The sequence below is a fragment of the Pleurodeles waltl genome, chromosome 5, assembly GCF_031143425.1.
Source record: "Pleurodeles waltl isolate 20211129_DDA chromosome 5, aPleWal1.hap1.20221129, whole genome shotgun sequence".
NCBI lineage: Eukaryota > Metazoa > Chordata > Amphibia > Caudata > Salamandridae > Pleurodeles > Pleurodeles waltl.
The window spans coordinates 112,152,919-112,178,969 of record NC_090444.1 but is presented as its reverse complement, the minus strand read 5'-3'; the positions used below and the strand labels follow the sequence as shown (position 1 = coordinate 112,178,969).

General features: G+C 41.9%; 1 protein-coding gene across 11 annotated transcripts in view; it reads left to right on the top strand.

Annotated features, from left to right (window-relative positions):
• PTK2B (protein tyrosine kinase 2 beta) overlaps positions 1-26,051 on the top strand; it is a 382,496-nt gene that overhangs the window by 298,323 nt on the left and 58,122 nt on the right. For all 11 annotated transcript variants that reach the window (XM_069233734.1, XM_069233744.1, XM_069233739.1 and 8 more), the window contains 3 exons: positions 5,079-5,176; positions 8,398-8,482; positions 22,482-22,582. In XM_069233734.1, coding sequence (XP_069089835.1) covers positions 5,079-5,176; positions 8,398-8,482; positions 22,482-22,582 — 284 coding nt within the window. The remainder of the gene's footprint in view (positions 1-5,078; positions 5,177-8,397; positions 8,483-22,481; positions 22,583-26,051) is intronic.

Sequence of the window (26,051 nt, the reverse complement as noted above, 5' to 3'; positions counted from 1 at the left end):
TATTTGGGCAGAACAGTGTGCACTTATACTGGTAGTTTGCTATTTCCTAGTAGTTATCATTTTATGTGTCTTGGTGTTAGGCTAGTGTACTGACTTCTAGGAAGTACAGTGTCAAGAGCTGCACTGAGTGTGATAGGCAATGCGATTTTACAAAGAGCACACCAGTGGTGAGCCCTCATCAACAGCTGAGGACCTACAAGGACATAGAACATTTTCTATAATCAATGTTCTAGTTTGTGAAATCTATGTTTGACAACAAAACTTTCTAGGTCAGTAAAACATGGTCATTCCTACATAAAAGGATAGAATTTATGATGAGGTATAATGTAGGAAGGCATTAAAAAAAGAATATATTTACAGAATGTTTGAGAATCACATAAAAATAGCAGGTATTCAAATTGCTAATGAAGAGGTGATATAATATACAATTTTGTGACATGTTTTTATCTTTCATCTTCTTTTATGTAATTTCAAACCACAATAAAATACAAAAAAGAATTATTTGTTGGGTGAACATTTCCACTCCCTGGGTAGTTTCTCCAAGAGTTCTCCTGAAACCATACCAAATTTGTTTTTCACATGTGCAAAATTGAACTGCACAAATACACTTGGTAACTTTAGGTTTGTTGTTTTCACCACTGGAAATGTATGCATAAATATTTTTTTCAGAGAAAATAACGTTATCTTACACTCAAATAAATTTGGGGCATACTGTTCACATCTTTCCACCATAGAAAGGGATTCACTGGTGCCCATGACAGCTATAAATCTCTGACAATTTCATGTGAGGAGCTAGATGGGACAAATTGTGTCCACAAACTAGTGAATATATATGTGAGCACGAACTTTTAGGCCATGCTTTCGTTGTAATGCCCAGTTTACAACCCTGCTTGTATGCCTGCTCATACAAAGATAGAGAATATATTTTTATCAGTATAAAAGTAGCTTTTATGGATCGTAAATGTTGCTTTTACACTTGCAAAAAAGGATATTTAAACATGTTAACTAAAATGTATGTGCGCCAACAGCTTCATGAATTGGTCATTATATTTTTGCTGTGAGGACTATCCAGCAAATAATGATCTGCAATTAGCTTTCCAAATGCAACTAGTTTTGCAACGTCCTTAAAAAGAATGAGGCTTTAAACTAATATCATGCTGAAAGAGATGGAGACTAGTGACATTAAATTTCATTATACTCTTCTTCAAATAAGGAACCACCATAGAGACTTTGGCATTGAGAAGCGTATACCTTATGACTAGTAGAGCTATACATGAAAAACATAATTTGCATATAGTTCATCAGCTATTTCAAATGTTTTACTGAGATTCATATGATAGATGCTCAGAAAAACAGAATACAAATTATTAGTACAACAGCACTTCAAATGTGGCAAAATTGCAGGACCCCAAGAAAGAAAAGGCATTTGCCTAACAAATCAAAAACAGATTCCAACTTCTGGCAGACAAGGAAGATCAGTCTGAGCCATCTGCAGACACAGTCAACAATAAATTGAAACAGGTCTCTTGAATAGTTGTGAAGAGCAGTGAAGCATGTCTGGGGACCAAGCCAAGGAAGAGGACGGAATGTAGAAGACAAGACACATGGCAAGCTATTAGAGACAGGAGGGCAGCAAAAATAATCTAATGAAGGCCAAATCTCAGAGGCTGCAGGCAAAGTACAAGCAACAGTACATAAAAGCAAAGAATGTCGTCAAAAGAGTGAGAAGAGAGGTACAAAAAGGTGTACATGGATAACCTCAGGAGGCAGCAAGTAGAGGAGAATGGAGGAGGGTCTTCAAGATCACAAAGATAGTCAGTGATAAATCTTGTGCATCATATGGCACCCTTGTCATGGACAAGCAAGACAAACTGCTCACAACAGAGAAAGAGCAGGAAGCACTTTCAGACAAGCACTTCAAATAAGTCTTAAACAAACTAGTACCAGCAAGCGAAGTGGACATCCAAGAAGCATAAACAGACTTGGATGTGAACTCCGCCCCACAACAGAAAGACGAAATCAACACTTCCATCCAGTCTCTCAAGAATGGAAAAATTCCTGACAACCTGAAAGCTGAAATGTTCGAGGCAGACCCTGAAACATCAGGCAAGATCTACCAATCCCTGTTTACATTCATTTGAGAGGAAAAATGTAAAGGATAAAAGGAACCAAGACATTATCTTCAATATCTCAAAGAAGGGAGCATTAACTACCTGTAATGAGCATGGAATCATCCTTCTATCCTATCAATCCAGAGAAAAATCCTAACAATGATCATTGTACTGCACATTTCTGGTGCTGTGGACAAGCAGTTAAGAAAAGAACAAACTGGGTTCAGCAAGGCCAAAGAGCGTGTTTATCTGATCCTTACTCTACGCAACATCAATAGCAGTCCATTCAGTAACAGTGAAAACTATACATCCACGTCATTGATTTTGAGAAAGCTTTTGACAGTATCCACTGTGACAGCCTCTGGCGTACACTGAGAGCCTATGGCATATCACAGCAGATAGTTCTCCTCATCAAGGGAGTCTATGATAATTGTACCTGCAGGGTAGGAGATTGCATGTATAGCTTCAAAGTCAAGACCTGTGTGAGAAGGGAATGCATGATGTCAGTGCTGCTCTTCAACCTAGTTATTGACTGGGTGATGAGCTGCTTATGTCAGTACCAAGCCAGAGGCAGAAGATGGACCTAATTCTCCACACTGGAGGTCCTTGACTATATGGATGACCTACCTTTGCTCTCTCACACACCAGCATGTGCAGAAAAAATGCCTCACCTCAACAGCTATGCACAGCAAGATCAACTTGAAGAAATCAGAAGCCATGACTCATCATTCCAAACCCTTCAGCAATCAAGATGGATGGAGAGGACCTTGCCATGAAAAAGGGGTTACCTACCTAGGCAGAACTATCAGACATGATGGAAGAGCAGGCAGTGACATCAAGAGCATACTGAACAAGGCATGTAATGCCTTCAGGATGCTGAACAATGTGTGGAGATCATCTTAGCACAGCCCTAAACCAGTCTGAGGCTTTACCAGAGCTGCATTCAACCCACACTCTTGTATGGATCAGAATGCTGGTGGATGCCAAAAAGCAACGTCACAAAAATGCCAGCCTCCCATACCAGTAAACCAAGAAGAGTCTTGTGGATTTTCTGTCCGTGAACCATCTCCAACCAGGACCTGCTCACAAGATGCAAACAAGATAATCTGGACATAATGTTGGGCAGGTTCTCATTATCCGAATGAGACTACTGGATTCAGACGGCAGAATCACCTATGCTGAGAGGGACTGAGTCTGATCCCGCACCATGTGACACCTGTCTGCCTAATCTGTTTTCTTTTCTGGCCAACTAGCAGTGCCGCATCTCCACCCAAGAGAAGGGATGACCAGGACAACCGGGCGCATGACATAACTGACTCCTCAGGGGAATCGTGGTCACTCAGATCTCATCCGTTTCGCTCAGTTACATTAGTCTCACATATGCAAGGACAATCAGAGGCAGAGTATAATTCAGTAAGGTTTTATTGAAGTAACTGCATCTTAGAGAGTAAAGTACGTATTGCAATAATGAGGACGATGAAGCACAATAAGATAAAATTGTGACAAGGAGAGTAAAACACAAGAATAACGCTGCCATACTATCACTAAGGTTTGTAGAGATAGTACCTACCTAAGCTATGTTAGAGCACAGCATGTTAAGCTCTAGTTCTGCCTTTCAGGTTCCCCCTAGGAAGACAATATTCCTCATACCTGAGCAAGAGACCTTTAGTCTACATAAGCAGCTGTAGTGAAGCAATCGGTAATCAGCATACAGTCATGGCCATCTGGCTGGAATCTCCCTCTAACATACATGGGTCAAAGTAGTGTTTGTATAATAAAACAGCTGATGTTCCAAAAAAGGATCCCCACGTAAAAGTTTGTATGTATCTCTGAACACTGGAGACAAAGTGTACCACTTTTCCCGGCAACCTATCTTACTGCAGCCTTGAGAAAAGCACATAGTGAGAGAAGTATCTTGTGTAAGAACACAGTACTGACCTAGGCGAAGAACAGCTAGATAGAGAAAATAAAACAAGACCCCAAATGTAGCTAATGTTAAAATAATAAAACAAAGTTTAATAAAATATATCTAGGTTAAAGTGCACAGCGTCAGGCCTAGTATGCTAAATTAACCTGTATAAAATTATAGCTAAAATGGCTACACAACAATCATTTTAAGGAATAGATGGTGGTGGGTAGGATCCACCAAAAAAAAACAGAACAAGACCTCATCACAAGAATTAATCTACACTGGACCCCAGAAGGCAAACAGAAGAGAGGCAGGCCAAAGAGCACCTGCAGATGAACCATGGAAACCAAAATTAAGGCCCTGAACCACAGCTGTGGCACTGTACATAAAAGTACTGAAGACAGACAAAGGTGGACGTCCTTCAGTGCTGCCCTACATGGCAGCCTGCATAATGTACAGTAAGTAAGTAACTAGCATGATAGAATAACAAAGCCAATTGTCAGTCACCATGCAAAGAACAGTGAATTTGCAGGTAGGTTTGACTTTGTATCATTCACATATAGTAGACATTCAGTTTTGAACAAATATTTTCATTGTTTGAATATTTTACATATTCAGCACACACATACATATTACAGATATTATACGTATACAAAAAAGTTTTTATACGTTTGAGAAGTACTTCTACAGGAATACTCTTTTCATTAATCTTACTTGCCTTTGTGAATCAGTCCTAAATTATCCAACTCCCTATTCACGAAAGAGCAAAGAGGGCACAGTTATTTCTGTTTGTTCTAATTGTATACAAGCATTAACTGAATATTTCCATTTTATTCCCATTTTACTTGTTTTGAGACCAAATCGCAAAGGCATGTAGTTGTACATAAAAGTACTTTAGGGGCACTGCTTTACATACTTCAGAATGCCTTTGTGACTAGGCCCTACAATTTGTTTTATCCCACTCCTCATTCCTGTATAACAGATTATGTATAAAGAGCTGCTGCTCATTCCAGAGTAACCTGCAGGTTGATTTGAAGGTGTCTTTCTTGTTTCATCAGCTCTCCGCTTTGGAATCTGTCGAGAAGATGTGGCACTGGGCCGGATCCTAGGAGAAGGCTTTTTCGGTGAGGTATATGAAGGAGTGTACAGGAATCAGGTGCGTTGAAACATTGAAGACCTTCCAGCATGCTGTGCAGCTCTTAAAACAATTGAGTAGTAATGTTGGTGTCAGTTCAAGCAGCCAGGCAATTCGGTTCTCACCATAGTTGTAAGTTGTCAGTGTGCTGGTCTGCCAGAATTCCTGCGTAGGCTTGGTAGGAAAATGGTATTCTGTAAGTAGAAAAAACCAGAAGAGCAAACCTTTTCTGTAGGATTTACAAAAATTCAAATGTAAATCCCACAGGCTATCTGGCCTGCTCCCTTGGCTTAGATGTATATTTTGTAAAATTGTTTCGATGCATAAATGCCATCAATACATTATATGTATGTTAACTATGAATTAACTTTAGTCCAAAGCTATGGTATCCTTAAGAATTGGATGACTTTGCAAATGGCATAGTCTCTATCTCTTCCCACTGTTATACTTTAATGTTAGTCATCAATACTGAAGGTTAGCATGAAATACGATAGAAAATTAAACATGAAAATGTAATTATTTATTTAACATTACATTCCTTGAAAGGGCCAGGTGCAATCACTTTAGGTATATTCCAGGCCCATAAAGCTATAATGATGAAGGCCTAACAAGAGCAAGACAAAAGGCCTCATTGCTGGTGAGATTGAATCTCCACTGTTTATCTTCTCTGGTCCATGTGAGCATGAAATTGTTAGTTTATGGATCTCATGGGTGAAAGAAAATAAGGGGTTAAAGATAGCAGATATCAAAGACGCTAAATGCAGGAGAATTTTCCATCTGCCAGTTCGTGCTGGCATTTAAACACATAATGCGTAATTTAGAACTCAGTGGCCGGGTTACTCTGCCACAACGCTGACGGATATCCCATTCGCCGAAATTTCAATCCCATAGGATAGAATGGGACTTAGATTTTGGCGGCCGGGGTAACTGTCACCGCTGTGACAGAGTAACCTGCCCGCCGAGTTCTAAATCAATCCCAGAGCCCTGACTCACATGGTCGATGTCAAATGTTTCATAAGCGGTGTTCTCTCCTCAGGGCCACAACATAGAAACTCAAGTATACTCAAATACTGGTGACCTTTCTCAGTAGTTCTAATTGGATGAATATGCAGTTGATTGACACCCAACACAAATTCTCACTTTGTGTGAAATTAACTTAATGCAATGTAGTTATCAGTGAACTTGCTGCACTAATAATGCAACATTGGTGTTACGAGTGCAGTTGTGCTGTGTTGCAAAGATGGTTCCTCAGCTACTTTAAACATTGCAACCTTCGTAAAGTAAAGATCAGTTTGCAAAACATAGAAAAAGACAAATGCCAGGAAAAACATTCCACTAATAGTAGGCTTGTGGTAGAAAAACTCTGCAAAAACCTCTTTCAGGAGGATAATTCTCGTATGAAATATTTTGCAAGCAAGCGTCTCTCACAAAAATGCACTTCTGCAAATGAAGTTAGGCAAAGTTGAGAAACTCAGTAAACTTTGTAAACTGTATAAAGTATGCCTCATTTGCCTATCTATGAAGTTTGAAACTTTGCTGATTGGTAACCATGTTCTTGAGGGGTATTGCGTTATTAACAAAGGATTGCATAGAAAAGTCATCATGATTATCATCGTTGACAATGTGCAGTGGAAAATCGAAGAACGAACAAACCTGGAGCAGGTGAAAAAAATATTTTACGCACAAGTCAACACTTGCCAATAATAATGTTCAAACCAACCCCCTTTACAAGGTAGCAGAAACAAATCACATTGTGTCCTTCCTTGACCAAAAAAGTTGAAAATGGCAGAGTGTCCATCACTTAAAAGCAATAGCAGCACTGTCTTTGCTTGTTTAACCAAAGCATGTACCTTGTGTGTCCAATGGTGTATCTTAGCCTGTGTACCCAATTAACTACAAGCATTTTTTTAATAGAGCTATGCCAGCATGCATATTATTTTAACAATTCATCTATGTTTATGGAAGCGTACACTCAGAATATTAATGAATTACATTGCTCTTACAATCATTTTTTATCTTACACTTTGCATGTTGTACAACACATTGGTACAGCATCAGAAAATACCACTTTTTCCTAGAGTCTGACAATGTGTACAAATTTCATTAAATGTTTTACATTTTTTATTCTCTTTTTTATCTGTTTTGTAATGTATTATGTACTTTATCTACTTTGATGGTTTTTTAACTGAATAAAGTATTTTGGATAGCACCAGTCCTATTAGATGAATGAAAACAGACAAAAATGAGCCTCACCACAAAGTAGGCGAAAGAAGAAATTATGAATAGCTTTTTGATTCAGATTAAGAATGTTTTTATGATAAAAATGAATTCCACAAGCAATATCTCACCAGAAATCAAATTTTAAAATTAAGAGCAATTCTAAGAACTTTAAAAAATAAACGATGCAGTGATGCATGCAGAAGGGCCAAAGATAAGCAATGACATATATGTGGTTCATATGCATTAGATGTGGGTATTGTGAGACTACAAATTTCCTCTAGTTGGGCATCTACCAACTTTCCAAAAGTGCTCTTTGATCGGGGTTGCCCTCAAAAACACTTTGTCTCTCCTGCCTCCACTTTACTCCTCTCCTTTTGATGAGGAAGTTCAGAGAGCAGCCTTTTATCAGTATTTAATTCAGTCCCAGTACTTGATGTCAAATGCCCTTGACATCTTAACAGCATGCCAGTGAAAATATTCAGATGTTTACAGATAGAAGATTAGGGTATTCATATAAAAATGTAATAGGCCACGTAGTCATGCCATAATAAAAAAGAGGTAATTTATTGAAATGTTGAAAATTAAGAACTATTGTTCTATGAAGCTGTATGGTATATAATATTGACCCCAACTTGTATAATATGGTAAAACTAATGTATTTTACACAATCTTTAATTGTTCAATTTAAATGTTAAAGGCATAAGAAAACGAAAGCTTAAACATGTTAAACGAGGTGGCAGCAGCAAGTATTGCAGGTGGACGCCACTGTGTAGTTGGACCACCTCACTTGTAATAAAGGATTATAGTCAGCTTGCAGCGTTGCTTTTTTATTATAGGCATGTTCTGATGTCAGAGGGTGCCTTAAATATTAAAATAAGTAACGGGACTTTGTAGGAAGTTAGTACTCCCTTAATATATGAATTATGCCAAACAAAACTAAGTTATCATCTTCTGTACACATAGAGTTTGTGATAACACTGATCGGATAAAAATATTTATTTTCCTGCTCCTTCTCTTTTCAGCGAGGAGATCGGATCAATGTGGCTGTGAAGACCTGTAAGAAGGATTCTACCCAAGAAGTTAAGGAGAAATTTATGAGTGAAGCTGGTTTGTACCTGGTCTATACTAGAAATTTGGCATGATTTACGTTGAAATAATATTTGTAATCTTAGAATGGAATGCCATTTCTTTACTAATTGTAGCATATTTGTCTCTCGTTGTGCTGCTTCAGACTGTGTTTGGCACGTAGGAGTGAAACCACTATAAGACACATTGGACTAATGTGGCTTGCTCTTTATAGACATTTTTTGAAAGCAGAGTCTTTCAGTGTGAAGACAAAGCCATTTGATTATGTGTAAATCAAGTGTTATTTTTTTCAGACTCAAGTTACATTCAAATTTAGTGATCATTTCCTTTTTTTGTTAAATTTGCCACATCCCCCTTAAAAGCATTCAGCTCCTGTACTTGGTTCTCGTTAACCTTTTCCATTTTACTAAGTTTAGATGGGGTATCGCAGACTGGATTGTAATATTGACGTAACCGTAAATGAGTTACATAGGGTTGTTCATTTTATATTTCAAAAGATGTTGAAGTAGTCCCAAAGTGATTTGAAAGCGAGTGAGGCGCTTATCCAATATTTATCGGTCCTATGTGTCCTTTGCGTGGTGCAGAACTATTCAGATTTTGAGATATTTTGTATACATGATACAGAGCAGGTATAGTAATATAGATTAGAGCACCACTGTTCTCAAAACCACAGTAATGTTATTATTAGTAGGGTGGTAATAAGGGTTAAGCATATATTTACTCTAAACCATATACCGTTCAGTGTTGTCTGCCCATACTCTGCTCTGTAGCATGCAAGCTTTTATCATTATTTAGTAGATTTGGAATGTGCTTGATTGATCTTCATGTTGAGGCAGGGGTCCAAGAAAGCATTTATTACTCAAGCAATTCACCTCAGCACCTATCCCTGTGATTTTCTTACCACCTCGCAACCTAACCTTTTAGTGCTAACCTCTTAGTAATTGTTTCTCCCCACTTGTGGCCAAAGAGTGGTTAAAATGATATCTTCTAACTTTGCCAAAGCCATTCTGCTCCCTTGACTGCACTCTCCTTCAGATATTATATAAATCTCGATGTCTGTTACTTCCAGACTTCGATTAATACAGGCTTGCACTTTATTGCACTTTTCAAAAGCAAGTGCCCTCACAGAGCCACTCTCGAACTCCCTGGCACTCTGACGAACTATCTTTTCCTAAACACAGTGGAAATCTCTTGAAAGGACAGGGTAATCTGACTGCAATCATAATTTTAAAGCCACCCATGTCTTTCGAGGTTTAAAAAGACACGGAATACAAGCTACTTGCTATTTCTGCCAAAAGGAATCCACAATAACACTCTTCTGTGGCTCATATCTTTTCTGTTATAGTGATCACATGCGTATCACACAAGCTAATCCTCCTCCATTTTATTATTCCTTTAAACATCTTATCTGTGGTGTACTTAAAATGCTCTCTCTTATTTATTGATTTAAATCCTGTGGCCTTTCGCGGATGATACTCAATGATTTGGGTGCAGACCATTCCATCCAGCCCGTTCCAACTCCAGGCTTGTCTTTCAGTCATTGATTCTTGGATGAAGTTCAGTTTCTTGATGTACTACAGTAAAATGGGGGTAATGATTATTAGTGGCCATCTGGTCATTTCTCCTGTGCTCCCCAAGTTTGATTACCCTCATGTTCTGGTCAAATATGTGAAAAACTTTCTCTTTGACCAGTCTCTTTCCTTTTCTGATCAGCTCAAACAGTGTCTTTTACACTTGTTTGTTTGACATCTGGATGTTCCACAAATGTATCCCCCTTTTCCACTAGACTGCTGTAAAATGTTGGTGCAAAATATCATTCTTTTCTGCCTTGACAATGTCAGATCACTCTACATGGACTTCCTTTTCTACTTGAATTCTTTCTTCTGATTTTTCAAAATGTGGCCGCTCAGCATATTCTTGATCACCTTCTCCCCACTTCTGCTATTCCTCCCTCTCTCTCGAGGCTTTGCTTCGTCTTCTTATTGCTCCATAGTCAAAGACTTGTGCTCCTGCAGTCACGTCCTTCACAAAAAAGGTTCAGTCAATCGATCAGCATATTCTTGCTTCTTATTTCCCGTCTCAGGCACTGCACTCTGTTTGAGTCAGCCTTTAAGTTGTTTAAGTTGTACGATGCAACCGAAAAACTCTTATAGGTCTTGTTCCTTCTTCTTCCTGGCTGCCACATTGGCTGTTTCTTCTCATCTGACCTTTTGTGTCCCAGTAGCCTTATTCATAGCCAGAATACCATAATAATAAATGGGTGCTCTAGAAATGCAATTCATTCATTCATTCATTCTCTTTTTCAACCTGTGCTCAGATGTTATGCTATGTTCTGTGCATTTGTAAAGCACACTATCACCCACAAGTGTATCCTGGCACTGAGTAGGTGTGTATGCCTAGTCCTGCTTATGGTAGGTTGGTTAATTGAAAAGGTAGGTTTTTAGCTTCTTGCAGAATTCATGAATAGGGGAGGCGGCTCTGATGTGGAGTGCAAGGCTGTTCCAAGCTTTAGATAGAATGTCTGTCCTCCTGATCTGGTTCTGTTTATGTTTGAGATGTGTGAGTAGTAATCCTGTGGAGCGTAGGAGTCTGGGTGGTTCATTGATGAAGATTCAACCATTCTGGTGGTTCTGGTAGTTGTGTAGTGCCTTGAATGTGTTTTAGGAGTTTGGAATGAGTGCATCTGTGTACTGGGAGCCAGTGGAACTTTGAGAGGTGTGGTGTAATGTGAGTTCTGTGTGGGAGGTCGTCAACAAGCAACTGACCAACTTCCTTGAAGATAACAACCTGCTCGACCCCTCCCAATCAGGTTTTCAGGCCAACCACAGCACGGAAACCGCCCTCATCGCAGTCACCGACGACATCAGAACCCTGATGGACAACGGAGAAACAACCGCCCTCATCCTCCTAGACCTCTCGGCAGCCTTCGACACCGTGTGCCACCGCACCCTAATAACCCGCCTCCGCTGGAATCCAAGGACAAGCCCTGGACTGGATCATCTCGTTCCTCTCTGACCGAACCCAAAGAGTCTACCTCCCGCCCTTTCGCTCAGAGCCCACTGAGATCATCTGCGGCGTCCCACAAGGCTCCTCACTCAGCCCTACCCTCTTCAATATCTACATGAGCCCCCTCGCCAACATCGCTAGCAAACACAACATCAACATCATCTCCTACGCCGACAACACCCAGCTGATACTCTCCCTCACCAAAGACCCAGCCACCGCCAAAGCCAACCTGCAGGATGGAATGAAAGACGTCGCTCAATGGATGAAGCTCAGCCGCCTGAAGCTGAACTCAGACAAGACGGAGGTCCTCATCCTCGGACACTCCCCGTCCGCCTGGGACGACTCTTGGTGGCCTACGGTCCTGGGCACCGCACCAACCCCTTCAGACCACGCACGCAACCTCGGATTCATCCTGGACCCCCTCGTAACCATGACCAAGCAAGTCAACGCCGTCTCGTCATCTTGCTTCCACACCCTTCGCATGCTCCGAAAAATCTTTCGCTGGATCCCCGCCGAAACCAGAAAAACTGTTACCCACGCCTTCGTCACAAGCCGCCTGGACTACGGAAACCTATACGCTGGAACCATAGCAAAGCTACAGAACTGTCTTCAGCGCATACAGAACGCCTCCGCACGCCTCATCCTCGACATACCACGTCACAGCCACATATCCGCCCACCTGAAACACCTGCACTGGCTCCCCGTCAACAAAAGGATCACCTTCAGGCTCCTCACCCACGCACCCAAAGCCCTCCACAAAAAGGGCCCCGAATACCTCAACAGTCGCCTAGCGTTCTACACGCCCACCCGTCAACTGCGCTCAACCAGCCTCGCTCTCGCCCCCGTCCCTCGCATCCGCAGAACCACCGCTGGAGGTAAATCTTTCTCCTACCTGGCAGCCAAGACATGGAACTCCCTTCCACTTCACCTAAGAACTACCCAGGACCACCTCGCCTTCAGGAAGCGCCTCAAGACTTGGCTCTTCGAGCAGCAGTAACCCCCCCACCCAGCGCCTTGAGACCCTCACGGGTGATTAGCGCGCTCTATAAATGCCTTGATTGATTGATTGATTGAGGTCGAGGATGAGTCTGGCTGCCAAGGTGTGGGTGGTTTGTAGTCTTTTAGTGAGTTGCTTGGTGATCCTGGCATAGAGGGTGTTCCCGTGGTCCAACTTGCTTATGATTAGGGTGTAAGTAATAGTTTTTCTAGTGTTGCTTGGGAGCCATTTGAAGATCTTCTTAGCATAATCAGGGTCTGGAAGCAGGATGCAGCAAAGGCATTGACTTTGCGTGGTTGTGCTCAGTTTGCTGTTGTTGATTAGTCTGAGGTTCTGACATGGGTGCTGGGTATGGTGTGGGCATGAGTTCAGTTGGCCACCAGTTAGAGTATATGGTGAAGTATTTTTGCCGAAGATCGCTACTTGTGTCTTGTTGGTCTTGAACCTGAGACAGTTAACTTTCATCCAGTTAGCAACTTCGGTCATATAAGTGGTGACTTTGATTCTTGTAATGGGCGTCTTGTCCGAAGAGGGAGAGTATGAGTTGTGTGTCGTTGGCAAAGGAGAGGATATTGATGTTGTGAATGCGGATGACACTAGCCGAGGGATCATGTATGAGTTGAAGAGGGTGAGGCTGAGTAATGTACCTTGAAGCACTTTGCAAATAAGTTTGTGGGCTCCAGAGAAGTAGGGTGCCAGGCTGGTATCTTGTTTTTGTATCCATTAAGAAGGAGAAGATCTGGGGGAGAGTGTTTCCTAGGGTACCAGTCTTATGCAGGCACCTGAAAAAGGGTGAGGTGTGGGATGGAGTCAAATGCTGCAAAGAAGTGTAAGAGAATGAGAGCTCCTGTGTCTCCTTTGTCAAGGATCAAGCGGATGTCATCTGTTGCTGCGATGAGTGGTGTTTCTGTACTGTGGTCAGGCCTAAATCCAGATTTCATGGTGTCGAGGAGGTAGTGTTTGCTGAGGGTTGTCAGTGAAGCATTGGTTGATTAGTTTCTCTAAGATCTTTGTCAGGTATGGCAGGAGGGAGATGGGTTTGTAGTTGGGAAATGTAGGGAGGGGTCAGCGGGTGATTTCTTGAGCGGAGGTGAGATGGTGGCATGTTTCCAGGAGTCAATGTAGGCGTTGAAGATGGGTGTTAGTGCTTCACTGATTGGTGTGGAGTCCTTTGGTGAAGGTGTGGTGGGGCAAAGGTCAGATGGTGCTCCTGAGTGAATGATCTTCATCGTGGCAGTGATTGCAACAGTGGTGACAGCGGGCCAGGAGGTTAATGCAGTAAAAAAACAAATCTAACCGATTTGCACAGAAGTTTTTTTTTACAGTGGATACTGCTTTGACGATTAGAATTGTTTCCTGGTATCTAACTTGAACAGGATTTGTTATCATATGTTTACTGGTATTTGTAGAATGCAAACCTAGCTTGAGAGCAGTGGAGCAATGAATAGGTGGCAAGGGCCCCAGAAGATACAATCATTGCGGGAAGGTCAAGGATAGACTGTTGGGTCAGCAGTAGTGTTCCTTGAAGAGGTGAGTCCCCAGCTGTTTTACTGAACTGTAGAATAATTGATGCTGATCTGATGTTGAAAAGAATGCTTTTCTATATCCTGAGTGCATGAACAGAGAATATTTGCTTTCTGTTTTCTCCTTCTTGCAAAGTTTTCCTTCTAGTCTGGAAATATTGAGGTTCCTTGTCATATGTGGCCCCCAGACATAGCTAGTTTATTTGCTGGGTAAGCTAGGGTGTTATTGCTGAGAGCCTAATTAGGAATGCAGCTGGCTGTGAACATGATCTGCGATTAAGGGGGCCCTTCCTTAGGTCTTTTAAAGGGGGGAGTGATGCAATTGAATTTATTTGAGCACTTGATGAGCTGTGCTGCTGCACTGAGGGTACCTTTCACAGGTTCTAGAGTGATGTGCTGCATGGTGGTGCCTCTGGTCAGATGAGAGAGTACTAAGATGTGTATGATTGATCTAAATTAGTCTTCTTGGAGAAATGGGAGAGGGAGAGTTGGAACCCAGCTGTCTGGTCTTAACCATGCAAAATCCCCACCTCCCTGGTGAGCATCTCTATGCCCTGAGTGCATCTGTCAGTGTGGCGGATGTACAGAAATTAGAAGTGCCACTCTGTTCTCCCTCTGTTAGTGGGCCACTATTTTATTATCCTGCTTACGACCACCATACCTGTCATACAGGAACAGAGAATGTCATTAGCCTGGCACTTAACTGGGCTGTGCTTTGGATGCTCAGTGGCTGGTATCAGTACAGTATTGTTTTTTTTTTCTAGTGATGGAGCCAGATGACGTTCTGCCTTCAGAAGCTTGGTGCTCTAAATGAGGCTTGTGGAGCTGTAGGTTTGGTAGGGTGGCAGAACTGCTGATTTATGTGATTCTCCTCTTCCACCAAACCCTATATGGCCTTCTTATTCTACCATGTTACCCACATTTGGAGTCTGTCCATGATTTATGTAGGGGCCAAGCATAGATGACTTAAAGGTAATACTTGGGCTTCCTATTGCAGTCTTTTTTGTCTGGGCCTGCAGGGTTTTTTGTCCTCTTTGTTCGTGTTAAATATTGTGCCATCCTGATAGCAGGAGAGGGGGTGAGGCTGCCTGTGCAGCTTATATGATATGTAGCTTAAAAACGCATAATTCAGTCATGTCGGACAGAAGAAATGTTCCAGTCATCGATGGCAGTTGCTGTAGCACAAAGTATCAGGTTCACTGAAGCTTCTAGCTGGTGGTCATTACGGGTTGCAGAGTCTTGGCGCGAATGCGCACAAACCTTCAGGATTTAACCTCTCTTCTTAGAAGGAGCTCAACTGAGGGCAGCCAAGGGTCAAGGAACTGGGGTCGCCCCTCTGGGGGATCAGAAACCCACTCCAGGAGAGGCCATCAGTGCTCGGACAGGTCCAGTTGCAGGTCCTGGCCGGGTCAGTTGTGCAGTTCAGCTGGGCAGTTGCAGGGAGATCTCTAAAGCATGTTGTGTCCCTGTAGCCAACACAGGTCAGCCAACTAACCCTTGGAGTCACTCTGATTAGCTTGGGATGAAGGCGGGCAGGTCCAGTCCTTCTTCAGACAGCAAGACAGTCCCTCAAGCAGCAGGGTAGTCCTCTGTCGACAGAACAGTCCGTCTTGTAAGTCTTCCACAAGTCTAGGAGTGTTGTGATCAGTGGCTCTGGATGTCCATTATTTATCCCTGATGCCAGTCTTTCTGTGGAGGGGCTCCCAGTCCTAACCCCACATCTGGTTTGGAAACTTCTTCCCCTTCTCCTATCAATGCTGTAAACTGTCTCGGGTTCACAAAAGGCAGGGCATTGTCTGGTGTCACGTTCCTTTGTGTGTGCAGGATGCAAAGCCCACTGAAATGTGTGTGGCTGGGTACAGTCCCACCCCAGCCATCTTGTCAGGATGGCCCATCCTGCCTCACCTAAGCCTCCTTTGCATCATTATCTGGAAGCAATCAGCAAACCCCAACAGAGTCATGTGGCGCAGGTTACTGGCAGGAGTGCCAGTTGCATAGGACTAGAAAATCACAACTTTCTAAAAGTGGCACCAATAAAGAGGATTGTAAACTACAATTCAGTTGAGTATAGACAGCATACCTTGATCTGTCCCCAATCTAAAGTTAACACTTGTTAAACATAATAAGATAACTCAATGTTAGCAATTGGGAGATATAGGCCTCACTACAGTGACAAATGACCTTAGGAGTTTTTTACTGTTACGACATGTAACTCGCATGTTCATCTTTTAAAATACAGTGCATCCTGCCCTATTAGCCTGTAGGGCCTACCATAGGGGTGAATAAACTATCATAAAAGGAAAGTTTAGGCCTAGCAAAAGATTATTTTTCCAGGTCGAAATTGCAAATTAAAACTGCACTACAGGCTGCAGTAGCAGGCCTGAGACATGTTTGAAGGCACTGCTTTATTGACTAGCACAATGAGTGTAGCTGCCTACTAGTAGCATTTAATTTACAATACCTGGGTACATACAGTGCCAATTACAACAAGTAAGGTAAATGTTCCAATCGGTTGTAAGCCAACTGTACCATGTTTTAAGAAGACACATAGAAAGTCTAATGCCAACAAAAACGGTTTAGCAACAGAACGCAAGAAAACCTTGGGGTGACCCTGCAAAAAAGGGCCAGGTCCAATAATCCCCCTATGAACCATTCAAAGTAGATGGTCCATTCAAATCAGCCAGATGTTCTGCTTGGGAAAATATGGTGGCTACATTAGACTATTTTTAATTCACCTGATGTTGCCATTGCACTGGACAGTGCTTCATGTAAACCAGCATAGTAACCAGCATAGTAAGCAAACTCATCTCTCTCTGTTTACACATTTAGGTCCATGAAATGTGTCAACATTTCATAAATATGTGTTCTGTGGTGTTGCTGTTAATATGCCACAAATATGTTTGGGTGCAAAACAAAGCACCTTCTCTGAGTTCACTCACATAATGTTAGTTTTTTTAAAATCTTTCTTTATTGGTATTTTCATCACGTCTGTTGTCAGTCATGACTTAACAATACGGTAACATGAAACATATCAAGCAGTGCATTTCGGCAATTCAATGAAGGCGCAATCTCATAGGCTTGAGCATGAGCAAGGGCAATACATACAACCAAGATCACATTTCCACCGGAGCTGGGCCCCCTGCTTTTCACAGCACATTGATGCCCAGGTGACCCATCGACCACACGCATGGGGAACATCCGGTAACACTATTAGTCATCAAACATCACGGCTTCAAAAAGCTACAACAGTGTCCACACATCACTCCCCTTCACTAGAGCCGTCCAGAGAGTCATGCTCATCCTCCTCTGTAAAGTTGTGCAGTAGGGACCCCCATAGCGCGATTGCCGCCAAAGCCCCACCTGTCCCTGCAGGTAGTACGCATATGTACTTCTTCCGCTACTCCCCATTTTATGAGAACCCCTGCCACAAGGCCACCCCGGGAATACGAGCACTCATCCAGCATATGGTCACTCGTCTCTTGGCCAGAATCAATGCCAGTTGGGCAATTTTATGATGTATTTGTCGTTCCTTGGGTCGAAGGCACCCACATAATGTTAATAATATTCCTGCTTTCCCACTCACCTGTACTGCACAAATCACATTTTACTATGTGTGTTTTGCATGACAATTACATTCTCTTACTTTGATGTAGCACTCTACAAGCCCAAAAATGGGTTGTGTTCCAATACCAAGTGACAAAATATGTCTGTATATTTACCTTGACAATATGGGGGTAATAGATATGCCACACTCAGTAAACTGCTAGAGAAATACCTAGGGACATTCCACTTGAGTTTCTGTAGCTGACCTACATCTACACTTTCTGAACTAGCCATTGTTATTATAATGCTAGTAGTAAAGGAGGAAAACTCTTTCAATGTTGGCCATGACCTTTTACGTTTTTGTTATAAAAAAAAAAAGCAGACACCACCTTGCTGAGGGACATAAAGCTTGAATGATGTTTGTGTGTCTTATGTTTATGGTATTTCTATGGCGCGACCCTTACCAAAAGGCTATAGAGCACTGTACAAAGGTAAACTGAAAGTCGGCAATAATTAGAGAGGAGGTTGAGTTTTGGAAAGTTAATGTATTGCGATTTAGTGTTCTTTCAGGAGGAGACGCTTCAATTTTTTGTGTTGAACCAGCACTGGGGCAGTCTTGATGGACATTCCAGGTCCTGGGTGCATAGGTGGAAATGGCCTGTTGTCTTATTTTTTCTTTTATAGACTTCTTAGTCTGCAGTCTGATTGAGTCCTACCAGCGGGTGAGCTGGGAGCCACCAGAGATGGTGAACTTGTCTACAGGATAAGCAGGGGTGCTGGTTATGATGGCTTTGTAAATGACGCAGCTGCTTTTGAAAATGGTGTGGGCTGGCAGTGGAGTATAATCAGGGTGGAGGTGGTGTGATCATATTTCTCCAGGCTCCAGATGAGACAAGGTGGGGCGTGTAAGATGGGTGTAGGTGTGGAATGTGAGATGCCATGGGGTAAAGCATTACAAACCATCTAAATGAGAGAGTATATATGCTTCAAAAGCAGTTCTGAAGTCTATGTCTGGAAGAAACTAGTTGACTACCGTGCTTAATTTGTGCTTGTGGTCTCCGGTGCAGAGCACTGGCACTAATTTTTGAGGGCCGGCACTTATTCTTCTGCCTCACGCATTTACTGTGAGCAAAAGACACATATGGGAAAGACTGAGGAAGAGAAAAACAAAAAAGCGTCACAATGGGAGAAAGCAGAAAGCTGCAAGAGTGAGCTGAAGGGGACAGGAGTGGCTGTAAATGGATTAAAGAGGCCTGAGATGGCTTCAGGATTACGCTGCCTCAGTATTCGGTGTTGCACATTTAATTGCAGCAGCCGTATGTTTAAGAGGAGGGCTTTGGGCACCGGCACGTTTTTATTTACAAACTAAGCACTGTTTGTCTACCTTCAGAAAACAGAGCTGGTACCAGGCTGCCTTTAGTTTTTGGTAATGTGTTCCTTGATGTAGAAGTTGGTGTCCAGGGTGAATTCAAGTCATTTGGCATTCAGTGACAGTTGGGGTCCGAAGTAGTCGAGGTTCATGTCATACAGCCAGGGGTGTGCTGTATCTTGTTTGTTGTTCTTGGCTAATAGCAGTAATTCTGTCTTGGTTGGGTTGAGTCAGGTTGGTGCTGGACATCAAGGTTTTGATGGTGTGCGAGCAGTGTTTGAGACATTGGATGTCTCAAGCAGAGGAGACTTTCCAGTAGATGTTGTATCACCAGCATACTGATGAATCTTGAAACTGTTATTTGTGAATAGAGCACCAAGCGGCTCCATGTAAAGGTTGAAGGTGACAGTATGAATCCCCCAGACTTCACACGTGAGAGGGATCTTTTGTGATCTGGAGTTGCTCATGTGAACAACTGGTATTGGTTAGAAAGATAAAGAAGAACCAGTGAAGAACATTGCTGGTGAATCCCATTCACAACTCGAGGGTGCTTATGAGGGTAGAATAGTCAAATGTTTGTTACGTAGAATTGCTTCTATAATTGTGTTTAACTGACTTTGATCCTTGTTGATAAAGTGACATGTTTTCCCCCTAGCCCTTGTAGTCACAGGGGCAGCCAAGCATTATCAAGGGTGGGATTGCTTGTGTTTATCACTAACTACACACTGGATACTTGAATTCTAACAGTGTGTATGTTGACTGTATCTTAGAATACACAGTAAGATCCAGTATGTCAATAGAACAGTTTGCAAATGAAATACACTGTTTAGAGAGCAAACTGTACCATTGAAAAATGATGACGAAGATAAATCGACGTTTGAAGGGTTGAGGACCACACAGAATTACATTTTAAAACACATGAAAATCTATCTCTTGCAGAAACAGCACAACCCACAGATTGGTCACGAGTGAGAAGTGACTTGGCAAATGTGAAACAAGAATAAATATATTTTTAGACAGTAAGCTGCCAGACGATAATCATACCGTTGATTAGTCCTAATTTAGGAAATATAAAGTGTTGTTTAGTTAAGATTAATACATAGAAACACATTCACTTTAGCAACAGTTTTGTTATTTCTTTCATACTTTTATGACTGTAGGAAGTCTTAAAAACCAATAGAAAGGTCCCTTAACTTGTGGTACTTTTCTTCAACATGTGTAGTACTTTTAAGCACATATTTAAAACTGAAATAACTATTCCTGTGGTTCTTCTTAATGAACACTAGATGGCAATGTAGGACAATGCATGTATGTATATACACAGTTTTGAAAAAAACAATAGAAGTCGGAACATTGGAATTTATGACAGCTAGAGAAAAAACTAAACATAAGTTATATTTGCATTTGGAATTAATTAGAAAGTTATGTTATTAGCAAGAGCGGAAAGGCAAAGCAAATGGTGTGTTAAAAAATAAAACATGATATATAGGCACGCTGCATTGTTGGAAGCAAAAAGTGTTATATTAAAGAAAATGACTAATTAAAATGTCTCAGGCAGAATGTTATTGTACATAAAGAACAGTTACCTACATACATTGTTTTTTGCATATTCTGAGCTCCAATATCCATGGTAACATTTTATTTATTTATTTAGTGGTACAAGACGAAGATCATAGAATACATTAAAACGCGTTAAAATGCACAACCAGCAATTTACCTTGACCAAGTGTACTATTGTTGTCATAATGATAAAAAGTGCCCTTAGCGAATTTACACAATAAAAAACATGAAAGAAAACATAAGCCACATGGGCTTAGTACCCGCAGACCTATAATGTTAGGCAGGCTGATAAATCAAGACAGCATATTTGTGAAATAATCACATACAAAACAGGCACAATACATCACTCTCCACCATAAAGGAAGAGCTCATATCATAGAAAGCAAAATCATTATATGCAATTATGACGCCGTGTTTCATATAATGTAATTGTACAGTAACGCCGCTCAAGCTTTAAGTACAACGACAGTAATAAAATGGAAGACTGCCACAATCTGGGAGATATCCACTAGTAAAAGCCGTGGACCAGATGTACTCACATTAGAAATGCAATTTCCGAATTGCATTTCTTACCGAAACCCAATTTGGAAATCGCAACCCCTAATGTAGTAAAGAATTATTTTTAAAATAGCGATTCCTAGTCGGGTCGCAAATTGACCTACCTCATAAATATTAATGAGGTAGGTTGAAATTTGTGACACACTAAGAATCACAAGTCAGCCGACCAGCATGCTTTTGGTTTAATAAAGCAAACTGTGTTTTTTTTTTTTTTTTTTTAAATGCAGCCTGTTTTCTTTAAAGGAAGTATTTTAAAAGTTTCATTTTTAAGAGTAAACAGTGGTTCATGGGACCACTGCCTGCTTTTTTTTCACAGTCTCAATACCCCTTCTCTTTTGAGAATGTAAAAAAAATTAAAAGCAGGAAGTGGTCCCATGAATCACTGTTTACTTTCAAAATTGAAACTTAAAGGTTTTATTTTTTAAGAGTAAACAGTGGTTCATGGGACCACTGCCTGCTTTTCATTTTTTTTTACATTCTCAAAGGGGAAGAGGTCTCTCAGGGATCCATTTCCATTTGCGATTGGGTTACCACCTCCTTCTCCAGATCCTGCATGGACCACGCGACATGATGGCTCTTGTTCAGGATACGTCCAACCTCCTGTAAGCCAACTGTGATAACCATAATATACACTGGGGGTCTGCGAGCACTGGCCTCTAGGCAGAAGTGCATTGTGCGTCATCAAGAGTTAAAGCATCACTCTCGCTCCCCTTATAATGTACAAGTGTGCTAATGTTAAAATAAAAAGATTAAAAAGGTTTTGTAGAAGAACCAGTAGGTAAGGTGTGGGGCAGCAACCATAATCACAGGAACATCATGTGGTACAGAAAACTCTGTCGCTCACCTCCTGTGTACAAATATACTAATGTTCAATATAAAATAGATACAATTTTAGAAACAGTGGCCCTGCATCAGAATGTACTGTGAAATAAAGACACACAAGGCTAAATGACTTTATAGTAAATGGAAATGACGCCTTTGGCACTCGGTCTAGCCCAACAATCTATATTCCTAGAATGATGAGCAATACATAATTATAAACAGCAGGATCCTTTGGCTTACCAGCCAGCATTTATGTTGAAAGCCACAGGTATCAAAACAAATTTGGAGTCACTTTGAAGGTATAAGGACATCTCAGCCCTACAATGTCTTATGTTGTATATAACAAAAAGATAACATCCTTCTGTCACAGACACTTTATAATGGCTTGAGAAAGCTCGAGAGAGGTTTTGGGAATGGGATGCATGTCATTAATAGCTTTAAATTTGCAATTTGATGAAGGCACATCATAGGCACAAGATATTTTGCTGTTGATATTTAGGCTGAATGTCTGGAGACTATTTGTACGTTTAGTGAACAATTCTTTGAAGCCAAAGCTCTACTCTCTGTGCATGTTCCGGATGAGAATGTTGGACTCTGTACTGTGACCTTGGTTTAACCCACATCTTCTGCCATTTGTTTTAGTTTTGATGAAGAAGCTGGACCACCCTCACATTGTGAAGCTAATTGGTATCATCGAGGAGGACCCCATCTGGATTGTGATGGAGCTCTATCCCTTCGGGGAGGTGAGTTCAGGGGCAAGACTATACCCTGGCAGTGTGGAGAGCAGGTCTTGTGTCAAGGTTCAGTAGTGGAAAAAAATTAGTTTATGGAATGATGAGGAAACTAACCTTTTTAAATAGTAGAAGAATAACCTTCTCTTCTGGTGGGTATTAGTTTATGAAACTGTAACAAAACTAACCCAATCCAGTATTAGAAAGTACCACCTTCTCTTATAATGATTAATGAAATGGCGAGGGCGCTAACTTCATCCAATACTAGAAGTACAACGCTTGCTGCTGAGGAGTAATGGTTAATTAAATGATGAGGAACCATGAAATAGTGAGGAAACCTACCTAATTCAATACCAGAAGGTGCTTAGCTGCTGCTAGTCCTATATGCAGTAATTTGTTTTGCTTTTTGGCCTGTGCAGGTGTAAACTCACTGGCTCGCTGCAGGCAGTAGAGGAGGATGGGCACAAACCAAAGCTTATCTCAGGGTACCGAAGCACCTTCTTGACGGTGCTGGTCCTGCAGCAAGAGACAGTGTATCGACAGTCCCTCTCTTATTTGCACTAAGCTCCTGGAAACAGAAGAACTGCCAGTAAAGTGATCATTCGATAGTTGGTGTATTGGTGACCCTTCTGTTTTACAAACCATAGTCAAAATCAAAGGAGGCCTGTTTTTTCATACTGTCGGACAGTTTGATTGCTGAGATGATGGGCCGGAAACTATCAGCTATGGTAGTGGGTGCCAGCTGGTATTGGTACCGCCGCTGCTGATCACAAAGTAAGGAAGGTTCGGACTGCCGCCCCCTAATGTTGGGGACCTGCAACCACGCTTTATATAAAATGAAGCACTGGTTGATGGTCTCAGGAAAATGTAGGCAACTTGAATTCAAGAGTTTGCTGATTAAAGGGTTCCTGATTATGCTTGAGGAGCCTTCTGAACCTAGGTAACAAGATATATTAGGCTGGAAATTTGGTAAGTAGTGGAACATGACTGTATCCCATGCCTTCATGCTGTATACAACATAAGAAGTACCCAACCATCTAGCAGCTTCTAGGAGCTCAGCAATATAGAAATGCAATGACTTGTTTACACCTCCATTGTCAGAACTAGAAATACATCAAAAGTGTTTGATATGTAAACTAGATACAATGGAGTGAAACTTGGCCTTCTGCTTTGAATAACTCACTGTAATCAGTTCTAGAGGTCTGGCATCACTCTTGGATTAGCAACAGTAGCACTCCTAAATAAACCTGCGTTGAAGTTAACATGTGGTTGTGGTCTACCCAAGTTGAGGATAATCTAGAGACTTCAGAGCCAGGTGACAGGGGAGGTAAGGCAGTAGATGGTATGTACTCAAGGTGCTAAAGCGGCAGTGTGAGACAGGATGGGAGAAGGTCATTTCTAGCCGGATCTCGGAAGGATGACAATCCTTCAACAGGTAACAAATGGCTGCTAAAGAGGGCGGAAACAGTATTTTAGGTTTGGCTGTTAACAACCCAGAAACCGCTTGTTAGTTGGCAGGTTGGTTCACTAGCACTGATGGAGAGGTAGGACATGTTCATAATGGATGTGGGTTTCCTCTCCTCTTTCTGAGGCCAGTTAGGTGATTGATCCTTATCAGTCCTCTTTACGTACATAAGGGCTTTATTCTGTTGAGCATACTGAGAGGACCTGAGTTGTGTGCCCCCAGTTTGTGGGCCCAGTTTCCCAGATGGCGCTTTGGTGGTGCTCCCTTGCAGCTTCCATGTTGAGCAGTTACAAGTTCCCTGTTTTTTTCACATTCCTTGGACACCTAATGAAGTTCCCCAATGGCAGCAAGGGCAATCATGACCCCAGAGGCTGTTGCTGGAATGTATGTTGCTCTACGCTTTCTCTTCTATACCCCCTTACACTACTGCTGCAGTGTGACTGGGAAATAAACAGAGCAAAACCTAGGGCTCTGCTCTTGGCAGCTGAAGCAAGTCTGGAAGCAGAGGTTTATTTCTACCCTCCACTTGTGAAGAAACAACGCTGCAGCTAGAGGTGACGACAAGATGTGGGATCCACCTTCCATCATTCACTATTTAACTCATGTCGCTTTCAATTGAGACAAGACCAAGAGGGGTGACCATCACTAAATGTTTGCACTCAATATCAGCTGTTCTCCATTACCTAAAACAGCCATAAATATCAATTTGCAAAGTGATATCCTGTTTTCATTCATAAAAAAACATTAGATAGCACGTGCATCACTTTGTTCCACTGATTCTTTCCAAGCCTTCCATTAATCCTGGTTTCTTTGCATGCAATGGAAGTTCCTCTTAATTGGCTCAGGGCCTACGACCCCCTTGTTTTCTGGCACCTTTGTTTTCCCTGTACCAGAGTGAGTAAAGATGTAATATTCACTCTTGGTATAAACAAATGCCGATCTCCTCCAGGTGGGGCTGCAGTCTCTGATGGCTGGCGCAGATGCATGAAGACTCCTGACAAGCCTTCACAGAAAGATTCCCAGGGCTGGAGAAGTCCCATCCCTGGCCCGGGGGCCCCTGGCACCGCCTCTGCGCCTCCCCAATTTCTGACGTGCTAAGCGTCGCACCTCAAGGTATACATGGGCTCTGCAGGCTTTAGCTCTGCAGTGCTTGTGGCTACATACCAGTCAGTCTCAGAGATGGTGAAGGGCGTGTGATAAGGCAGACACTGAAAACTTGTCCTGGCAACTGTGCAGGTTTGTGGTTTCAGTTTCATGCCCCACCCTGGAAGCTGAAAGGAGCAAGAGTCCAAACAGCACCTGCAGCAACATAAGTAAAACAAAAAAAAGTTGAAGTTTTTAAATGCATGCTGCGCCTATGGGTAAGAGTGTGTCTTTGTGGGTAAGAGTGTGTTTTTGTGGGTAAGAGTGTGTGTTTGTGGGCAAGAGTGTGTCTTTGTGGGTAAGAGTGTGTCTTTGTGGGTAAGAGTGTGTGTTTGTGGGTAAGAGTGTGTGTTTGTGGGCAAGAGTGTCTTTGCGGGTAAGAGTGTGTCTTTGCTGGTAAGAGTGTGTGTTGTTTGTGGGTAAGAGTGTGTCTTTGTGGGTAAGAATGTGTCTTTGTGGGTAAGAATGTGTCTTTGTGGGTAAGAGTGTGTTTGTGGGTAAGAGTGTGTCTTTGCGGGTAAGAGTGTGTGTTTGTGGGTAAGAGTGTGTTTGTGAGGGAGTGTGTGTGCATGTGAGAGTGTGTGTGTGAGTGAAAGTGAAAGAATCAGTGAAGGGAGTCAGGGAGGGAGAATTAGTGATAAGAAGAGTGACTATAAGCCAAAATGAATCACAGCGAGTGAGGGAGCATGACAGTGAGTGTACCTGAGAGTTACTGTGCGCAAGACTGAATGAGCCACGTTTGTGTGAGTCAGAATGAGTGAAACAAGTGAGAACCAGTGAGACTGATTTTGTCAGGAGCATGACAGCGGGGCAGTTAGAACTTGCAATGGTATGCATCTTGCTTAGAAGCACTGGAGCTAAATAAGTGCAGTG